Here is a 17,933-nt window from a genome sequence, read left to right as displayed (position 1 = left end):
TGAAGCTGGAGTTCAGAACCACATAAGGGAGAGCAGGGTTATGTAAGCTCAAGTGCAGATACCTGCTTGCCATGTGAATAGAAATCAGATGCAAGGAACAGCTAGAGGCAGCTCAGCCTCAGAGAGCAGCTGCAGCCTGCAGGGAGAGAAGCAGCGGTGCCAACGAACCCAGCCATCAGGGAGGGGATGCTCGGGCCCGAAAAGGTCAGGGCAACTCCCTCTGGGGATGGTACGTGTAGTACATATGTGGGTAAGGTCTCACTCTGTGATAGGAGCCACCCTGGTCAGAGAAGCCAGGACTTGCCAAAAAGCACATGGTGCATAGGTGGGAGGGCTCCAGCCAGTGTTCCTCTCCTGTTTCAGTCACATCTGAAAGGCCATGGGAAACATTTGGCATGGGTGACTGAGGGGCCTTGGGGACAAGGCTCATGTTAGAGGACCTCCCATGCGCTGCCTCCACCAGTCCTACAGGCACATCACACCCTCAGCTCTCCCTAAGTTGCTTCCATATCTTGAGCATGTGACCTGAGGTCTGTTTTGCACACTGTAGGCCAAGGACAAGGGCCTCTTGTAAGCTGCTGTTAGAGAAAGAACAGCAGGCCCCTGCACCTCCCCAGAGTTAAAGTAGTTCTCCAGTGGAGAATTGTCAGGTGTGCCTTCACACTTGCACTGTGCTTTTTTACTCTGCTCTCACTTGGCAGTGTACCAGAGACCACCCGGTGTTATACACTCACCCATTGGTTGATTTATCTCCTAACACCAGTAGCATGTGCACTGGAAGTTACTGGGAACTTGGCAGCATGCCCCTGCTCTTTCTGTGGTATTGCAGGGTCCCTGTTTGAGGTGCTCAGTAACCAGTAGGGAAAGGCTGCTGAGGAGTGTGGTCATGGGATGCTAGACAGAGGGCAGTTTTGCCTTGTGATCTTGAATAAACCCTGGACCCTTAGCTCTGCACTGGAAGTGGGGGAGGAACCTGACACATTTAAGATTCCTCCAGTGCCTGAGTGATCTCTGAGGTTCTTTGTGGGAGGTGGAGTGGTAGAGAGGCTTCTGGCTCCATAGAGATGCTAGACCTGGATCCAACTCGAGTGCTTGGGAACGACAGTGAGGGCTGGGCACTGGAAAGCTCACACTGTGGTGCTGAGTGTAGATATGCTCACTCAACGGGGTTTGTGTTGGCTCAGGGTTTACCAAGGTAAAACAGAATCCGAGAGCTCTTCCTGCCTTGTTAGAGCTGGTGTGAAGTTATGCTGAAAATGATATGGACTAGCCAGCTCAGGGAGGGGCTAACTGGAATATTAGAGGACTGTCTCCCCTCTGCCTCCAGTTTACCCTTGGGAAGATTTTTAGAATCTGTTTAAGAAGAAGCAAGTAAGATAGCCAGTGCTAATACATGCCTTTAATCCCAGCATTTGGGAGGCAGAGGCAGGTGGATTTCTGAGTTCGAGGCCAGCCTGGTCTACAGAGTGAGTTCCAGGACAGCCAGGGCTACACAGAGAAACCCTGTCTCAAAAAAACGAAAAGAATAAAGAACTGACTGGGTTTGGTGGCATGCACCTGTCATCCCAGCACTGGAAGCGGAGGAAGCGGGGTCTTACAGCCTTACATTCCTTTTTAAACGTATCAGTAGTCACTGTGCTTTGCTAGTAGGGGTACCTGAAGTAACAGCCTTTGAATTCCCCTCCCCCTCCTCTTCCTCCTCTTCCTCTTCTTCTTCCTCCTCTTCCTCCTTTTTCTGCTTCTGTTGGTCTGTAGAGACAGGGTTTCTCTGTGTAGCCCTGGGAACTAGCTCTGTAGACCAGGCTAACCTTGAACTCAAAGGTCTACCTGCCTTTGCCTCCCAAGAGCCAGTGTGTCCTGCTCCAGACTTTGACATTTCGACTGGTGATGACAGCTGACTCCTGGTGAGTCATGACCCGGTCTGAGCCCTCAGAGAACAGACATTTATTATCTACTGCCTTCGGAGTTTGCAAGTCAGGGATCACCTGGATTGGGGCCTGTGCTATGGTCTAGAGAGCACTGATCCTTCCCCTCCCCAAACCACCCTGTGATAAGTCTCTCATTTCTGTTTTCCTCACAGATGTCAAGCCTTCCAACATTCTAGTGAACTCACGTGGGGAGATCAAGCTCTGTGATTTTGGGGTCAGTGGGCAGCTGATTGACTCCATGGCCAACTCCTTCGTGGGCACGAGGTCCTACATGTCGGTATGAACTGGCGTTCCCTTCTCCAGTGCTCCTGCAGGCTCCGTTCTTAGCGTCAGCGGCCACAGATTATGGACCATGGAGCCACACGTTTGCACTGTATGATGATGGCTGGGGCTGAATCACAGTGGGCAGAGGACAAGTGTCTTCCTTTCACAAATGTTCACATGTACTTGGGGTCTCAGGCACTGAGACAACCTCAAGAGATTGCTGTCCTAGCTCCAGAGTCTGGCTTCATTCTCAAGAGACTTGAGAATGTATCTGACACCTGATTGTCAGACCCTCAAACCCAAGAGACTTGGACATGACCACACCCCACCTGGCTTACAGTCCGCTTATCCTCTAGTGGCCCTGCTTAGAGAATATGTTTGAACCTTTCCTGCACTCTGCCTCTGTCCTCCCTGTCTACTGGATGTCTCAGTCATTCAGCTCTGCTTAGAGTCTGCCCCAGCTCAGCCAGCATCTTATCTCGGTAGTCTTCTCTCCAGAGCCCAAGTCTTCTGGCTCCTGCTGTCACCTGATTACTGCATGCAGCTATCCCAGTGCCCATGGTCATATTATCATGGAGTCTTTCCCCTTCTTGTACCAGCTGTCCTAGGGCCTAGCAGGGGTCTGGCACATTAAGGGTGTTAGGAGTGCTGTTGAGTGGCTGACGTGGAGTTGGCTGAATGAGAGGATCTTTGGATAGTCCATTTCTAAGTGTGGCAGGAAAGATGGAAATCTGTGGGGCGTGCTTCAGAGGCAGTGCACAGGAGGATCGGAGTAAGGGCAGTTTGTATACAGTCAAGGGGAAAGTGCATGTCTAGATGGTAAAGACAGGCCTAAGACCCATGTGTTTCCTGCACAGACAAAGAGTCATCACATCCTTAAGGGTCTCAGTCCACCCCTGCAGTTATGTCATCAGTAGAGATAATGGTTTCTATGTGGGAGGTGAGAATAGCTAGAGCTAGGCAGCCTGCGCCTCCACTGCTTACGTAGGGTTATGTCTGACTCCCCACGGCTCCTGCCGGTCTGCGCCTCTGCTGTGACTCTATCTGCTGTCAGTATCTCAATGCCCTACCCCACACCCCCTCTTTAGAGTTCTAATGCACACTTACCCTCCACCCCACCTCCACTGGCTACAGGGGGTTCTGCTCTTTGCTGAGCTCTTCTTCTGTAGATGGGGAGGCTGAGCAGCTTGCACTGGGGCCACACAGTTTCCAGTTCTCAAGTTCATTAGGCCTTGGAACTTACTGATCCATAACTTAGTACCTGGGTTTTTGTTGGTTATATGGTCAGTTTTAAAGTAGTTCATATTAGAGTTGGTGGAAAATTTCATGGGAGATGCTACTTGAGTATCTAAATAAATGCACTACGATCACAGTGAAGGTTTTTTGTAGGATCCGTGAAATAAATGTCTGATAAACTAATGCGCAGTGAGCAGACGGACCGTGCTGTTTCCTCCCTGCTGCTTCCCACCTTTGTCAGTGCATGACTGTAGAATTCTGCCTTGTCTGAAGGTTTCATTTCACTTGGTTCCTGGTGTGACACTAGGAAGTAGAATGGAAGTTTTGTTGTCACCACTGTTACCAGTTAGCAGCAGTGATTTCTGTATATAAAAATTCCCATTTTATATATAGGGTATCTGAGGTTCAGGATCCCCATAGTGCATAAGTCTCAGAATGGGAACTCGTGTGTTGAGATAGGGTACTTGCATGTGAAGGTCGGGGGCCAGACTGGGCAAAGCAGGAATCAGAAGCTGCCAGGACCTGACTCTACAGATGCTGCCAGCTGAGTCAGGGTCAGGGGAAATGGAGCAGTGAGGAGAGGTCAGAGCTGTAATAAAAGGAATCTGCATTCAAGATGCCAGAGGAACTCTTAACTGTGTGAGGGAGGTGTCAGAGTAAGGGACTTCAGAAGGTAAAAGCACTGAAGCCACCCCAGGAGCCTGCCTAGAGCAAGAACTAACCATCCGTCTCCCCCGTAGCCCGAGAGACTCCAGGGGACGCACTACTCTGTGCAGTCGGACATCTGGAGCATGGGGCTCTCTCTGGTGGAGATGGCAGTTGGGAGATACCCCATTCCTCCTCCCGACGCCAAGGAACTGGAGCTGCTGTTTGGATGCCAGGTGGAAGGAGATGCAGCCGAAACTCCACCCAGGCCAAGGACCCCTGGGAGGCCCCTCAGCTGTGAGTGACTTGCTGTCTCCGTGAGGACTGTAGGGGTTCCCTTACTCTTAGGGACTTCTGGGTAGCTGCTTCTCTCTGGGTGTCAGACTGGGTCCTGTGGGAGTATTAGGGTACTTGGACGGGTGTAGGAAACTATTGTTCCTGCCAACAACACCCACTATTTGTTGAATACTTGGCTGTGATACAGGTGCTGTGTTTAGAACTTATCAATATCAGTTTGCTTTTTAACAGTGCAGATTTTAGATTTTCTTTTTTAAATTATGAGATTCACATAACAAAGTCTGTATGTTAAAGTATACATTATAGGTAAGTGGTTTGTAGTATACACTTCTCCATTGTACAGCCACCACCACCACAATCTCTCTCTAGAACATTTTCATCACCCCAGAGCATCTTTCCCCATTGCCAGTTACTCTCCCCTCCCCCAGCCCATCCCCGGCAACCACTGATTATTCCCTTCCTGTCTCCATGGATCCGCTCAGCATGTTCTAATTTCGGAAGCAGTTTGCTAATGAACACTGCTATAATTTCTGCTTTAGAGAAGGAGAAACTGAGGCACAGGGGTACTTTTCTTGCCACTGCCACATAGACTTGTAAGAAGTGGCCAGTCTGACTGCTAAGCATGAACTTTGCAGCAGCACACGCTTCTGAGTGGTGTGCACTACACCCGGCGCTTGGGGGGTATTCTTTCACAGCGGTTTCGATTTTATTGGGAGGTTTTTTTTTTTTTTTTTTTTTTTTTGGTGAGGGGTTGTTTTTTACTATTTTGTGAGGCACCACGTAACTCAGAAGTGATGGAAACTTTCTGTGTAGAGGCTAGCCTGGCCTCAACTCCCAGAACTGGCTCCCTGCCTTTGCCTCCTGAGTGCTGCAGTTAAAGGTACGTTCCCCCACACCTGGCTAGCCTTCTCGTTTTTCTGTGACTTCTGCTGGTGATCCCATCTGACCAGGATACCTGGTCTTTATCCTGACGACACCCATGTGGCTGAGTGTGTGCAGGGTAGAGAGGCACCAACCATAGCCAGGGCTGGCTTGAGGTCTCGGGCTAGGAAAGGAAGAAATTCATGCTCAGGAAGAATTAAAAACAAGTTCAACTCAGCGTGGCTTAGTGGTAGAGCTTGCCTAGTGCTCGGGAGGCTGTGGGCTACCTGTACACACAGCCTATACAGTGCATAAAGGCCCAGCCCAGATACAGCCCTGACCTACTGTTGCAGTGCCACTGGCTGCTCTGTAAATGTGAGCATGGGAAGATGAACTGTCATTTGATGCTCTTTCCAGAGCCCTGCACTTTGACTCGGTGGTCGGCCACACATCTAGGACGATACTGAGCGGGGCCTTCTGGATCCCCGCCATGACTAGGCCTTGTACAGGTGGATTTTTATGGTCCCTGATCCACGCTGTACCCCTTGCCTCATAAAGTGTTTTCTTTTTCTTCCTTTTAAATCTGCAGCATATGGAATGGACAGCCGACCTCCAATGGCGATTTTTGAGTTGTTGGATTACATCGTCAATGAGGTGAGTGCTGCCAGGTCTCCTTGACCCTGCTGCTTATTTACTCTATACTTAAGAAAGTAAGTAGAGGGGCTGGAGAGATGGCTCAGCAGTTAAGAGCACTGTCTGCTCTTCCAGAGGTCCTGAGTTCAGTTCCCAGCAACCACACGGTGGCTCACAACCATCTGTAATGGGATCTGATGCCCTCTTCTGGTATGTCTGAAGACAGCTACAGTACTCATATAAATAATTAAAAAAAATAAATAAATAAAGACAGTAAGTAGAGGATGTGGTGGCGCACACTTTTAATCCCAGCACTTGGGAGGCAGAGGCAGGTGGATATCTGAGTTCGAGGCCAGCCTGGTCTATAGAGTGAGTTACAGGACAGCCAGGACTACACAGAGAAACCCTGTCTAGAAAAAAACAAAACAAAAAAGTAAGTAGGTCTGGGCTGGTGAGATGGCTCAGTGGTTAAGTACAGTGGCTACTCTTGCAGAGAACCTGGGTTCAGTTCCCACACCTGTATGACAGTTCACAACTATCTGTAACTCCAGGTCCAAGGAATCTGACACCCTCCCTGCTCTGTGGGCACTGCATGCATGTGGTGCAAGACAAAAATTTGGGGGGAAAAAACAACAACAACAACAAAAACAAAAAACCCTATACACAAAATAAAATGGGAGAAGAAAACCAAGGAAAAGGAAAAACTACAAGAAAAAACCCACTAGTTGTAAGTGTGTTGGCAGACACCTGTGATCCCAGTACTTCAGATGAGACTGGAGAGGTCCAGGCCTGCGGCAGGCCTATACTTCATAGTGAGAGCTCTGTCTCAGAAAGGAAGTGTGAGGGAGAGCTACGGTTGACGTGTTCATGTGGTGTGGCCCTCAGGGCGCCTGAGCTCTGCTCTTGGAATTGTCAGCTCAGAGTCCCTTCTGTTTCCAAGATCAGGAGCCTCCCATTCACCCGCTGATGTTTGCCCGTCTTCATGTACTAGGCGGTCCAGTGCGTGTACAAACCTCTGGGCACAGGAGGTGTCAGGTGGAGTAAGTGGGACGGAAGAGCAGGACCCCGAGTCTCCATGGTGGCTAGGTGGGGCTGGGGTGGGCTAGTGAGTGGAGAGCTGCGGCATACAGACGTAGGTGCTGTTGAAAAGCTGTGGCTGTGGACAGATGAGGAATATCCATTGTTGGAAGCAATTGGAAGCAGCCAATTACTTTGGGATCACTTCCTGTAATCCCAGCACCTGGGAGGCCAAGGGAGAATTCCATGAATTCTAGGCTAGCCTGCACTGTAGAATGAGACAGTTTCAGAGTAAGGGGAGTAAGAGTGGGGTGTGTTTTGAGAAAAATCTTTTTTAATGCATATGCCTATTGTAGGTGATTAAAATTTTCAAACTCCTGGCTGATTTTAATAGGAGGAACCATACCACTTGTGAGATTTATGTATAAGTAAGTTTGCATTAAAGAAGGATGAGGCTTGCCCAGTCTCTGCTTAAGTGTAGGCTGGGCAGTACAGGGTGTAAGAGGAAGCCCGCTGGGTCAGCACTCTGCCTGCAGTAGGAGCCCTGGCAGCTGATGAGAACGGGTGAGTGCCGACTGTTTCAGAGGCAGATAAGGCCATCACCCATTCTTGACTTCAGAAAGTTATAGGCAACCTTCTTGTATCCTGCTGTGAAAACAGATTCTTCAAAGCACAAGTGGGCCTGTTGTTTGTCACAGACCTAACTGGGAACATCCTGGCCGCCAGAGAGGTTGTGGGTCAGTGAGCGCTGTCTGCCCGTCCAGGAGCTGCTCACTTCTCTGCTGTGCAGAGCTCTGTGAAGCAGCATAAGGGAAGGCACAGCAGTGCAGGCTTGGGGCTCATCAGGGCAGGGTGGGCATCTGTCCTCTGTCTGTCAAAGCCTATGGCTCTGGGTGGGAGGTCCGTGAGGGAGGCTGCCTGCACCACCTGTGCAGCTCTGCACGCTGCTTTGCCCACAAGTGCTCACAATCTGCTCTCTGTTCTTAAAGCCAGCTGAGGTGGGCGAAACTGTCTTTGCCCTCTTTCCGTAGGTAAGGAAACTGAGGCTCCAGGATGGGCAATAGCTCGCATCTTTCCCCAGTGCTTTCGTTTACCTACCTCTTTCCATTCCCTGACAGGTGCTAGCCTTTGTTCTATTAGCCATTTGCTGTCCTTTCCACTCCTTACCCAGCCCTTTCTTGCCTGCCCCTTTCTGCTCAGGAGGAACAGACACTAGCTTCTGGAATGTTCCACACAACCTTCTCAGCAGCTGGGACAGTTTGCAGGGTGGGGCTTGTCCTATAAGATTGGGCCATTGTTCTACAATCTGGGTTGCAGCTGACCTCAAATTGACTAAGCCTTGAGGATGAGAGGGAGGGCTTGCTGGGCTTTTTAGTAAGGGGCTTGTGTCTTGTTTCTGCAGTGCTGGGAATCAGACCTCTGCCTCTGCTATGGAAGCTCTACGGCTGAACTGAGCCGTTCCTGCAGAGCCAGTGCTGGTGCCGCTTGTGTTAGACAGGGTCTTGTGATGTAGCTTGGGTTAGCCTCAAATGCCTCAGCCTCCCCAAGTGCTGGGCCTAGAAGAGACACCACCCAACTGGTCTGCCTTTTCTTTCTCTTTTTTCTTTTTGAGACAGGGTCTCCCTATAAGGCCTGGTTGGAACTCACTGGCCTAGAACTCAGAGCTCTAGAATTCTACCTCTAGAATGCTTGGGCTGGTATTTCCTTAGAGCAGTGATATCTTAGGTATATCTCAAGTACTGCTCCTCCCAAGAAAGCTACTGGCACAGGTCATGTAAACTGACAGATTTCCCAGAGCTATTCTCAGGATCCTTGGGCTGTGTGTGGGCAGTGTTCATCCACTCAACCTCTGTCAGTTAATGTTTTATTAACCTTTGGCTCTCCAGGGTTCAGAAAGGGGGTTTTGTGGTGTCTGGAGTACAGTCAGGCCTGAGTAGTGCCTCCTGGTTTGGGCATCCCTGGAGCTTCTGCTGTTGGTAACTGCTAGTGGCACCTCCAGGGCAGGCAGCACTCTTAAACTACTTACTGTACATCGGAGTACCTACACTCAAAGGGTTCCAGAGCTAAAACACAGCCTTCTATAGGAGAGCGAACAGGCTGAGGGGAACATGGTTTGTTCTGTCACAGGGTAGTAAAATACTTTAAGTGGTCCCAACAAGGTGAGCCAGGAGGAGCTAGAGTTCCCAAGGCCACTTTCCTGGAACTGATGAGGGCAGCAGTGGGGCTGGGAGGTGATGGAGCAGGAATCAAGAGTATCTCACATGTTGACCTGTTTGCAGCCTCCTCCAAAACTGCCCAGTGGAGTATTCAGTCTGGAATTTCAGGATTTTGTGAATAAATGGTAAGTTTGTGCCATGTTCTAAGACCCCCAGCCTTACCCTTACCCCCATTAAGCCTGACCATGCCATACCCCTGTGATGCTGGGACTTGAGACTGTCTGATCCTGGGTGCTACTCTTCCCTGAACTTCAGGGACCATCTTGTTGCAACTCTTACATGTTTAGGCACAATGATGGTGTGTCTATAGTGGAGGAGGAGTAAGGATCAGCACTGGCCCTCAGCCTTCATGAGAGGCAGGCATACAGACATAAGCACTGTGACTGGGAAGTAGCACTCCTAAGATTATTTATCTTCTTTTCAGCTTAATAAAGAACCCTGCAGAGAGAGCAGATCTGAAGCAGCTCATGGTGAGTCTTACAGAGCCCGTTTGTTCATCTTAGTCATTTACTGTCCTTTCCTACTCCTTACACTTCAGTCAGGTTTGGGACTTCACAGTGCCAGGCATCAATCTCCTCTATCCTCCTGGGAGTTAACAGGGGCACCTGGGATGCAGTCAGGGAGGGACCAGCCCACACCTTTCCCGAGGATTCCCCCCCACCCCACCCCTGTTTTTGACCTATTCACCTCACATATCCAGTATCCTGAGTTACTCTCCAACTGGTTCTAGTTTGATGGCAGTGACACACGCTTGTGATACTGTAAGATCCAGACTACTCCATGCCTGTGTATCCTGGAGTGTAGTGTACCTTCTAACAAGTTGCTCCAGGGCCTCTCAGCTCACATGTATGGCAGAAGGGTCTTTGGGCTGCAGGTGGCCTACTTGCTGCTCGAGGGCGAGCACTAGCGGCATCTTGTGAGTGGTCCCGGCACCTTGCTTTTCCTTCCTGGTCATTTTTAACAGCATTTCCTTTGTTTTCCGCACAGGTACATGCTTTCATCAAAAGATCTGATGCTGAGGAGGTAGACTTTGCAGGCTGGCTCTGCTCCACCATTGGGCTTAACCAGCCCAGCACACCAACGCACGCTGCCAGCATCTGAGCCTTTAGGAAGCAGCAAAGAGGAATCCTCTGCCCAGTGGCATGCCATGTTGCTTTCAGGCCTCTCCCATGCTTGTCTATGTTCAGACGTGCATTTCATCTGTGGTGAAGGATGAAGAGCACAGCATGTGCCAAATCGTACTTGTGTCATTTTTAGTAACAGTCTTTATCACTATGGTTACTCCCCTAAGTGGATCGGCTTTGTGCTTGGGGCTATTTGTATGTTCATCAAACACATGCCAGGCTGAACTACAGTGAAACCCTGGTGAGCTGGGTGGTCATTCTTACTGATGTTTGCACTGCTATTCATCGTGACTCACTAGCTGGCTGCCTGTATTGTCAGGATACTCGGACCCTTGGTACTTCACTCTTGCTGGTGACCTCTCAAGTCTGAGGAGAGGGAGCCTTGTGAGACCCTTCACAGGCAGTGCATGCATGGAAAGCATGCTTTGCTGCTACTGAAATGAGCATCAGAACGTGTCCATCATGGTATTTTTATTTTTTGCTTTTGGTATAGAACTCAGTAATTCCCATCAAAAAAATCGAACCAAAGCCCATCACTGCCATGATAGCTGGGGCTTCAGTCTGTCTACTGTGGTAATTTTTAGACTTCTGGTTGTATTTCTATATTTATTTTTAAATATACTGTGTGGGACACTTAGTGGTGTATGTCTCTAAGTTTGGATTAGTGTTTCTAAATTGGTGGTTCTTTTGAATGTCACAAATGGATTAAAGCATCAGTGTATCAAGAGTTCTATCTCTCTTCCAGTCTAAGTACCAATGCTATTGTAAACAATGTGTATAGTGCCTACAAACTGTATGAAAACCCTTTTAACCATTTTAATCAAGATGTTTATCAAATCTAATCTCTTATTCTAATAAAACTATCAAGTTAAAATAAAAAGGACAAAAAAGATTTCTGCTTTGGTGGCAGCCTTTCAATTTCCCTAGACTGCAGGAAATGCAATGAGTGTGATGATTTTACTAGGCAGGGCCATCTCTCCCCCGACCCCCAGTAGACTCCTGTGTTTGAATGCTTGGCCCATAGGGAGTAGCACTTGTAGGAAGTATGCCATTGTGGGGTTGAGCTTTGAGGTCTCTTATGTGCCCAGGCTATGCCCTGTATAGAACACAGCCTCTGGATCAAGCTGTGGTGGCTCCTTCAGCACCGTGTCCACCTGCACGACGCCTGCTTCCCACCATAATGGACTAAGTCTCTGAAACTGTGAGCCAGCCTCAATTAAATGTTTTCTCTCCTAAGAGTTGCCTTGATCATGGTGTCTCTTCACAGCAGTAAAAATCCTAAGAATGATTTGGCCAGAAACTGAGGTAGGGCAAAGTGAAAACAGGACGCAGCTGGAGACATAAATGCTGTATTGTCTTACGAAGGTTTCTGTTGCTGATACGCACACTCTGACCGAAAGCAGAGAGCAGGGGGCTTATTTCAGCTTGTAGTTAGTCCACCATCCAGGGAACAACAGGAACCAGAGGCAGAAACTGAAAGCAGGAGGCCAGGGAGGAACTGTTTTTGGAACCTTTCTTACCCGCCAGGGGCAATACTGCCCTCAGTAAGCTGGGTTTCCCACATCAATCATCATTTAAGATGCACATGCTCACCCACAGGCCAGTTTGATGTGGGCAGTTTCCCAATTGAGGTTCCTTCTTCTGAAATTACTCTAGCTTGTGTTGACAAACACTAGCCAAATATACCACGAGCAAGAGCGTACTCGACTTTAATCCCCGTACTTGGGAGGAAGGTTGGGTGGGTTTGAGTTTGAGGCTTGCCTGATCTATATGGTGAACAGCCAGGGGTGTGTGAAGAGACTTTGTCTCCAAAGAAACAACAAAAAACTACCAAGGGCACACACTGACCAGATCTGTGCAGGGGCTTATGGGTCTACTGCAACTTCAGTCTTTGTACCAACTCTTCTCATTTGCAACTTAACAGTGATTCCTACCACCTTCCCAGTACCTGTAGTCTCTTTACACAAAGGAAAGACTGTAGGTGGGCATCTTAGGGTTTCTATTGCTGTGATAAAACACCCTTGCCAAAGCAGTTTGAGGAGGAAAGGGATTCCTTGGTTTACATATCCTAAATCACAGTCTACTGAAGTAAACCAAGGCGGCATTCAAACAGAGCGAACCTAGAAGCTGATGCAAAAGGCAGCGGAGGAATGCTGCTTATTGGTTTGGTTTTAAGTACAGCACCCAGGTCCACCCTCACACCTCAATAAGAGAATGCCTAAAGCCCAATCTTAGAGGCAGTTTCTGAGGTGAGAATCCTCCTCTCAGATGACTGTCAAGCTGACCCAGACCTAGCTAGCACAGTGTTGAACCTGAATCAGGCGGTTTCTCACAGAACACTCCTTATTTCACGTAGTAGGGCCTACCTGCAATTCTAACAGCCATGCTCTCAAGAGGTCCTTGCTGGTATGAGAGAGCCCTCACCCTGGTCTGGTCAGTCTGCTGTACTATGCTGGGAAATGGTCTCCCCTCACTATTAGAATTAAGTACACCTTCCAGAAGAGGCATGCTCTCACTGATGGCTTTGTCATGCTTTGAGGTGGCTGTAAAGTCAGGAAAAACAGGATGCAGAGGAGCCTAGGAATAGTCTTATTCCTAAGAGTGCTGCTGTGCTACCGTGAGGAACAATCTGGATACCAGCACACTTGAAACTGGGTACCCCAGAAACATCTTTAACTCCAGCTTTGAGAGATTCAGCTTTATATACACATGTATTTACCCATGCTCATACACAAGCAAAGTATAGCCTTCAGACACCAGCAGCAGTCACGTGCAGGTGACATGGTTCTCTAGGCTTGTTGCCAAGCCTGACGACCTGACTATAATCCTTGGAACTCACATGGTGGAAGAGGAGCAAACTTCCATAAGTTCACTAACCTCCATATGCATAGTGGTACATGTGTCCACACATACATGCACACACAAAATAAAAAGGCCATTTCATTGATATTCATTTCCTCTTTGAGAGAATATCTTACACAAAACCAGTGTATATATTGTGTTGTGTAGGGAGTTGTCAGCATGGGGGTATATATGGTGTGTTTGATGTGTTTTGAGGTATGCTGATGGCCAGAGGTTACTGGCAGCTTTTTCTGTATTTTTTGAGACAGGTTTTCTCTATGTAGTCCTGACTGTCCTGGAACTTGCTGTGTGGAACATCACACTGGCTTGATATCCTGCCTCTGCCTCCCCTGTCACTTCCCATGTGAGTGCCCCTGGCAATGACTGAAATTAGGTCACTTTGTATAGTGTTTGCCTTTTTCAGAAAATAGATGGAACAGAGAGACTGGCTGATCTCAATCAGCCTCATATGCTAAGACCTGGCATTGTCTTTGGTTCTGCTTATAGTCAAGTTGGCTTTACAGTGCATGGCAGCCATTCTTGCTAGAACATTCCAAAGCCTGGGATTACAAGTGTGTAAATGCCCAAGTCCGTTAAAGCTCTGTTATCTTTCTGTGATCTTTTACATGTTGATCAGATGTCATCTACTTTTTCCCATTCCTCTGGTAGTGAAATTGGACTGATTTATTTATCTCAGCAGGAAAAAAACAAATCTTTTTTTTTTCCAGCTTGCTATTTAAACCTTTTCATGCATGCTGGGATTGAGACGGGTGCCTCTATGCCCATTCTCACTGTTCTTTTTACACTGGGTCTCTGAGTGAACCTGAAACTCACTGGTTTGGCTAGAAGGGCTGGCCAGTGTGCTTCAGGGATCTGTCGGTCTTCCTATCCCCAGTGCTGGAGTTACAGACATGTGACACTCTGCCTAGGTTTTTACACAGACTCTGGGGCTCCAAACTCAGATCTTCATATTTGCATGTAGATACTATATCGACTGAGCCTCTTCCATTTATAAGAATATAAATCTTTCACATAGGCCCTGCAAGACAACTTTGAAGAGATGAAGTACACAAGACTTCGTTTAGCTTGTATAACTAACCCTAGCCCTTGTCCCCCGCCCCACTTAAGAATCAGATTCTTCCTCCTCTTCTTCCTCCTCCTCCTCCTCCATAGGGCTCCTTGTGCTCAGCTTCAGTGTGGTTTGATTGATAGACGCTTCATTGTCTACATGCAGCGAAATCTGTGTAAAATCACAGCGTTAGGATTATAGCAAAAGAGCAGAGCCTCAAACAGCAAATTCTTTAAAATCAAATCTCATTTATAGGGTTGCATATCTGCAAGTATTTGTTGCATGCAAGGTGATGGTAGTGTACACCTCTAATCTCAGCACTCAGGAGGCAGAAACAGGTGAATCCCTGTGAGTTCGAGGCCAGCCTGGTCTACAGAGTGAGTTCCAGGACAGCCAGGACTACACAGAGGAACCCTGTCTAGAAAAACAAGCCAAGGCCGGGTGGTGGTGGCGCACGCCTTTAATCCCAGCACTTGGGAGGCAGAGGCAGGCGGATTTCTGAGTTCGAGGCCAGCCAGGTCTACAGAGTGAGTTCCAAGACAGCCAGGGCTACACAGAGAAACCCTGTCTCGAAAAACCAGAAAAAAAAAAAGAAAAAAAGAAAAAAGAAAAGAAAAACAAGCCAAACAAACAAACTAGTACTTGTTTCTTTTCCAAAAAGATCCAAGTTTGAGTCCTAACATCCATTCTGGATAGCTCACAAGCCCAACTGTACGGTATCTGATACTTCCATGGATACTAGCATGCATTCACACATACCTATAAAAATATCTTTAAAGTAAAAAAAAAGTTCAATTTTAGGTTATTTTTATGACTGAAAGAACACTGTTTCCTGTTTCTTGTTTCTCCCATTACTGAAAGGGGGTTAAGAATAAATGCTTCGTGTTTACTTAAAATGTTAACTGACCTACCACGTTCTTTTACAAACCATCAACGAAGTAAATTGTGTAGACTACATAGCTTATAAAGAATTCTCAAGCTGGGCGGTGGTGGCGCACGCCTTTAATCCCAGCACTTGGGAGGCAGAGGCAGGTGGATTTCTGATTTCGAGGCCAGCGTGGTCTACAGAGTGAGTTCCAGGACAGCCAGGGCTACACAGAGAATCCCTGTCTCGAAAAAAACAACAAAAAAAGAATTCTCAAAACGTGGTATATTTAGGAAGAATGTGTTGGCTTTGTTGAAAGCATTTTGTAAGACTGAGTAGGGTAATGCCTTCGGCTTATCCTTAGACCCTGCTTTGTACCCAAAGCCATACTCAAGAGTGGCAACCATGACATATTCCTAAAAAGAGCAGAGTTTCTCAACAGGATACGAGTCCACATGCCTGTAATCCCAGGCAGATGGAAGATCATCAGAAGGAGGTTAGCCTGGGTACAAAAGACACTGCTTCAAAATGAACCCCACCACCTCTACCACAACAGCCACTGCTAGTTTCTCGGGGTTCATTTGAGTAACTGGAAAGGACGGAGTAATCTGAAATCTGGGTAGGCGGGGCATACTGATGTACTCTAGAAGAGCAGAGGATGCCCATATTTGACAAAGTATAAAAGACAAGCTATTGCCTGGATGATTAATGTAGATTAGCTAATTCCTGAACTACAAATTACGAGGGGCCAAAGATGAAGGTCGCTAGCAGGGTGTTTGCTTACCTTGTATGAGGTCCTAGGTTTAATGCACAGTAAATTCGCCCATGCCCCCAAATATTTGAATGGTACTTTCCAGAGTCCTTCGGACTTGGTAATAATGTGCCATACAGCGTTTGCCTGCCCAAGGAGCTAGGACACATTGGGACTCTGCACTCTATCTGGAAGTCTGTACTTGACTGAACTTACATCACATAACTGTTCAGGTGCCGGCTGAGAAGACAGTGTCTCAGTCCTTCCTCGAGAACTTATCATTGACTGAAGGGCCAATTCTTCAACCTAGGAAAGAAAAGTCAGAGACATTTCACTGCGTACTCTGCTGGGTTATCATAGTAAGTGAATTCCACTAGATACAGTATTGGTTGGCATCATGAGAAAGAACTGCTTATAATCCCTAAACTGCTTAGACCACGTTGGCCTTGAATTTACAGATATCTACCTGCCTCTGAGGTGCTGGGATTAAAGGCATGTGCCGCTAAGCCATTAGAAAATTAGAAAAATGCCACCAAACCCGGAGGTGTTGGCGCACGCCTTTAATCCCAGCACTTGGGAGGCAGAGGCAGGCGGATTTCTGAGTTCGAGGCCAGCCTGGTCTACAGAGTGAGCTCCAGGACAGAGAAAGAGTGAGTTCTACACAGAGAAACCCGGTCTCGAAAACCCAAAAAATAAAATAAAATATAAATAAAATAAAAAAGAAATGTAGGTGGCAAAGGGATCATACGTCTAAAGCTAACTTGAACTACACAATAGGTTCAACCCATGCCTGGGTTACACAGGAGAGACTACTTTTCCCCCTCCCTTACCCTCACTCCGGGAGACAGCTGGTTCCATATCCATAGATGGATGTCCTAAGCTTGAGCCTGTTCTACTCAATTAATGAGAAAGTGAAAAGCAGAGCATAAAAAAATGCACGTGTTTCCTGGAGCACCAGGGTACCTGCCTTTGCGAGGTCATCTTCAACATACAATCATTAGGAGCTTGTAGGAGGTACTGTTGTAATAAGTTTGTGCTGTTATAAATGCCCGAGAAAAGCTGCATGTCGTTTTCTATACCACAAGTATCCAAGTTCAGTTTACAAAGGGCTGGCTCCTGTAATCCTCATGTCACTTAACATTTAAAGATCTTGCTGAGCAGGGCTTACCATGATCATGTCACAGGGGTCAAGTTACCCCTACGTCTAGGACGTGATGAAGGCCGACCTAAATCTGCACCCGGATCGGTTCCCAGGACGGTTCCTGGGAACGCTAGGGGACAAGTCTCTTTCCCTGACCTCATTCGCACCGCAGGCGGGTCTGAGATTCAATACTAGCTCGGCAACACGAAAGCCCTTTCTGGAAGCATATAAACAGTGACAACCAGCAGCTGGAGCCTGAGCCGGCTGCCGGGTTGGGGTGGATGTGGGCTCAGAAGCTAAACCTGCCGAACACACCCAGTGGACCCGCGCTACCGCCGCGCTCGCCGGACGCTCAGGAGGGCCGAGAAGCGGAGGGCTGCACGCTCACCTTGAGGCGGTTCAGCTGGTCGTGCAGGGCCGCCTTCAGGCGCAGCAGGGTCTCCTCCTCCTTGCGGAGCTCCTGCAGCCTACTCAACATCCCCTTCCACCTTCTTAGGGAGCTTTCTGCTGGGCGCGTGGCGATGACGTCACTTCCGACGACCGAAATCGGCGAGGGACCGCCTGCTTACCACAGCATTTGGTACCGAGAATCTGAAGACAAAGTGCAAGCCCCAAAACTGTGGAGATCCTTCAGTCCCTTGGTAATCTCAGTAAAACCGGGTAAATTCGTTTCACAGGCTTCAGGCGAACAGCATTCATCTATCTCAGCACTTTTTAGGTGCTTTTCCAAGTGACTTTATACTCCGCAAAGGCTACACTTTTGCAGGCAGGAACTGAAATGCCACCAAATACTTAAGCTTAGTTGGGACAGGAATGTTATACTTAAGGAACTCATGTTTCCGGGCAAGAGGAGTGTTTCTGCCCGCATTCACCTGCTAGTTCAAGGTAACAAGAGATGGCAATTCGACGATGACCAGATTGATTTGTACTTAGAAAATGCCGTGTGAACATGGCCTCACCACGGACACAGCGGCCATAATTGTGGCAGGCTCGCCATGTCCCCTTTTACCATCACGCCCTCTAGCGGTTACTCCAATTACATAGT

General features: G+C 48.1%; 2 protein-coding genes across 2 annotated transcripts in view; one reads left to right on the top strand and one right to left on the bottom strand.

The window, feature by feature from the left end:
* Positions 1–11,113, top strand: part of Map2k1 (mitogen-activated protein kinase kinase 1) — a 66,373-nt gene extending 55,260 nt beyond the window's left edge. The window contains exons 6-11 of the mRNA XM_076925750.1: positions 2,081–2,205; positions 4,169–4,370; positions 5,821–5,885; positions 9,161–9,222; positions 9,522–9,567; positions 10,085–11,113. Of these exons, the coding sequence (XP_076781865.1) occupies positions 2,081–2,205; positions 4,169–4,370; positions 5,821–5,885; positions 9,161–9,222; positions 9,522–9,567; positions 10,085–10,198 (614 nt within the window). The 3' untranslated portion in view covers positions 10,199–11,113. The remainder of the gene's footprint in view (positions 1–2,080; positions 2,206–4,168; positions 4,371–5,820; positions 5,886–9,160; positions 9,223–9,521; positions 9,568–10,084) is intronic.
* Positions 11,114–11,554: 441 nt separating this feature from the next.
* Snapc5 (small nuclear RNA activating complex polypeptide 5) lies at positions 11,555–17,435 on the bottom strand. The gene is made up of 3 exons (XM_076925751.1): positions 17,277–17,435; positions 15,964–16,053; positions 11,555–14,302 (listed from the first exon to the last, which is right to left on the bottom strand). The coding sequence occupies exons 1-3, from the start codon at positions 17,364–17,366 to the stop codon at positions 14,186–14,188; spliced, it is 297 nt and encodes a 98-aa protein (XP_076781866.1). The 5' UTR covers positions 17,367–17,435; the 3' UTR covers positions 11,555–14,185.
* Positions 17,436–17,933: the final 498 nt, after the last annotated feature.

Source organism: Arvicanthis niloticus, chromosome 26, assembly GCF_011762505.2.
Source record: "Arvicanthis niloticus isolate mArvNil1 chromosome 26, mArvNil1.pat.X, whole genome shotgun sequence".
Taxonomy (NCBI): domain Eukaryota; kingdom Metazoa; phylum Chordata; class Mammalia; order Rodentia; family Muridae; genus Arvicanthis; species Arvicanthis niloticus.
The sequence above is the reverse complement of the archived record's forward strand: the minus strand, read 5'-3'. Positions and strand labels throughout refer to the sequence as shown.

Bases quoted from the DNA above. Each gene is read 5' to 3' on its own strand.
- Snapc5 (XM_076925751.1), bottom strand. From the start codon at position 17,366: ATGTTGAGTAGGCTGCAGGAGCTCCGCAAGGAGGAGGAGACCCTGCTG. The intron at 16,054-17,276 runs GTGAGCGTGCAG...TTTCTTTCCTAG, and splicing joins ACCAGCTGAACCGCCTCAAG to GTTGAAGAATTGGCCCTTCA. The intron at 14,303-15,963 runs GTAAGTTCAGTC...GATTTTACACAG, and splicing joins CACCTGAACAGTTATGTGAT to ATTTCGCTGCATGTAGACAA.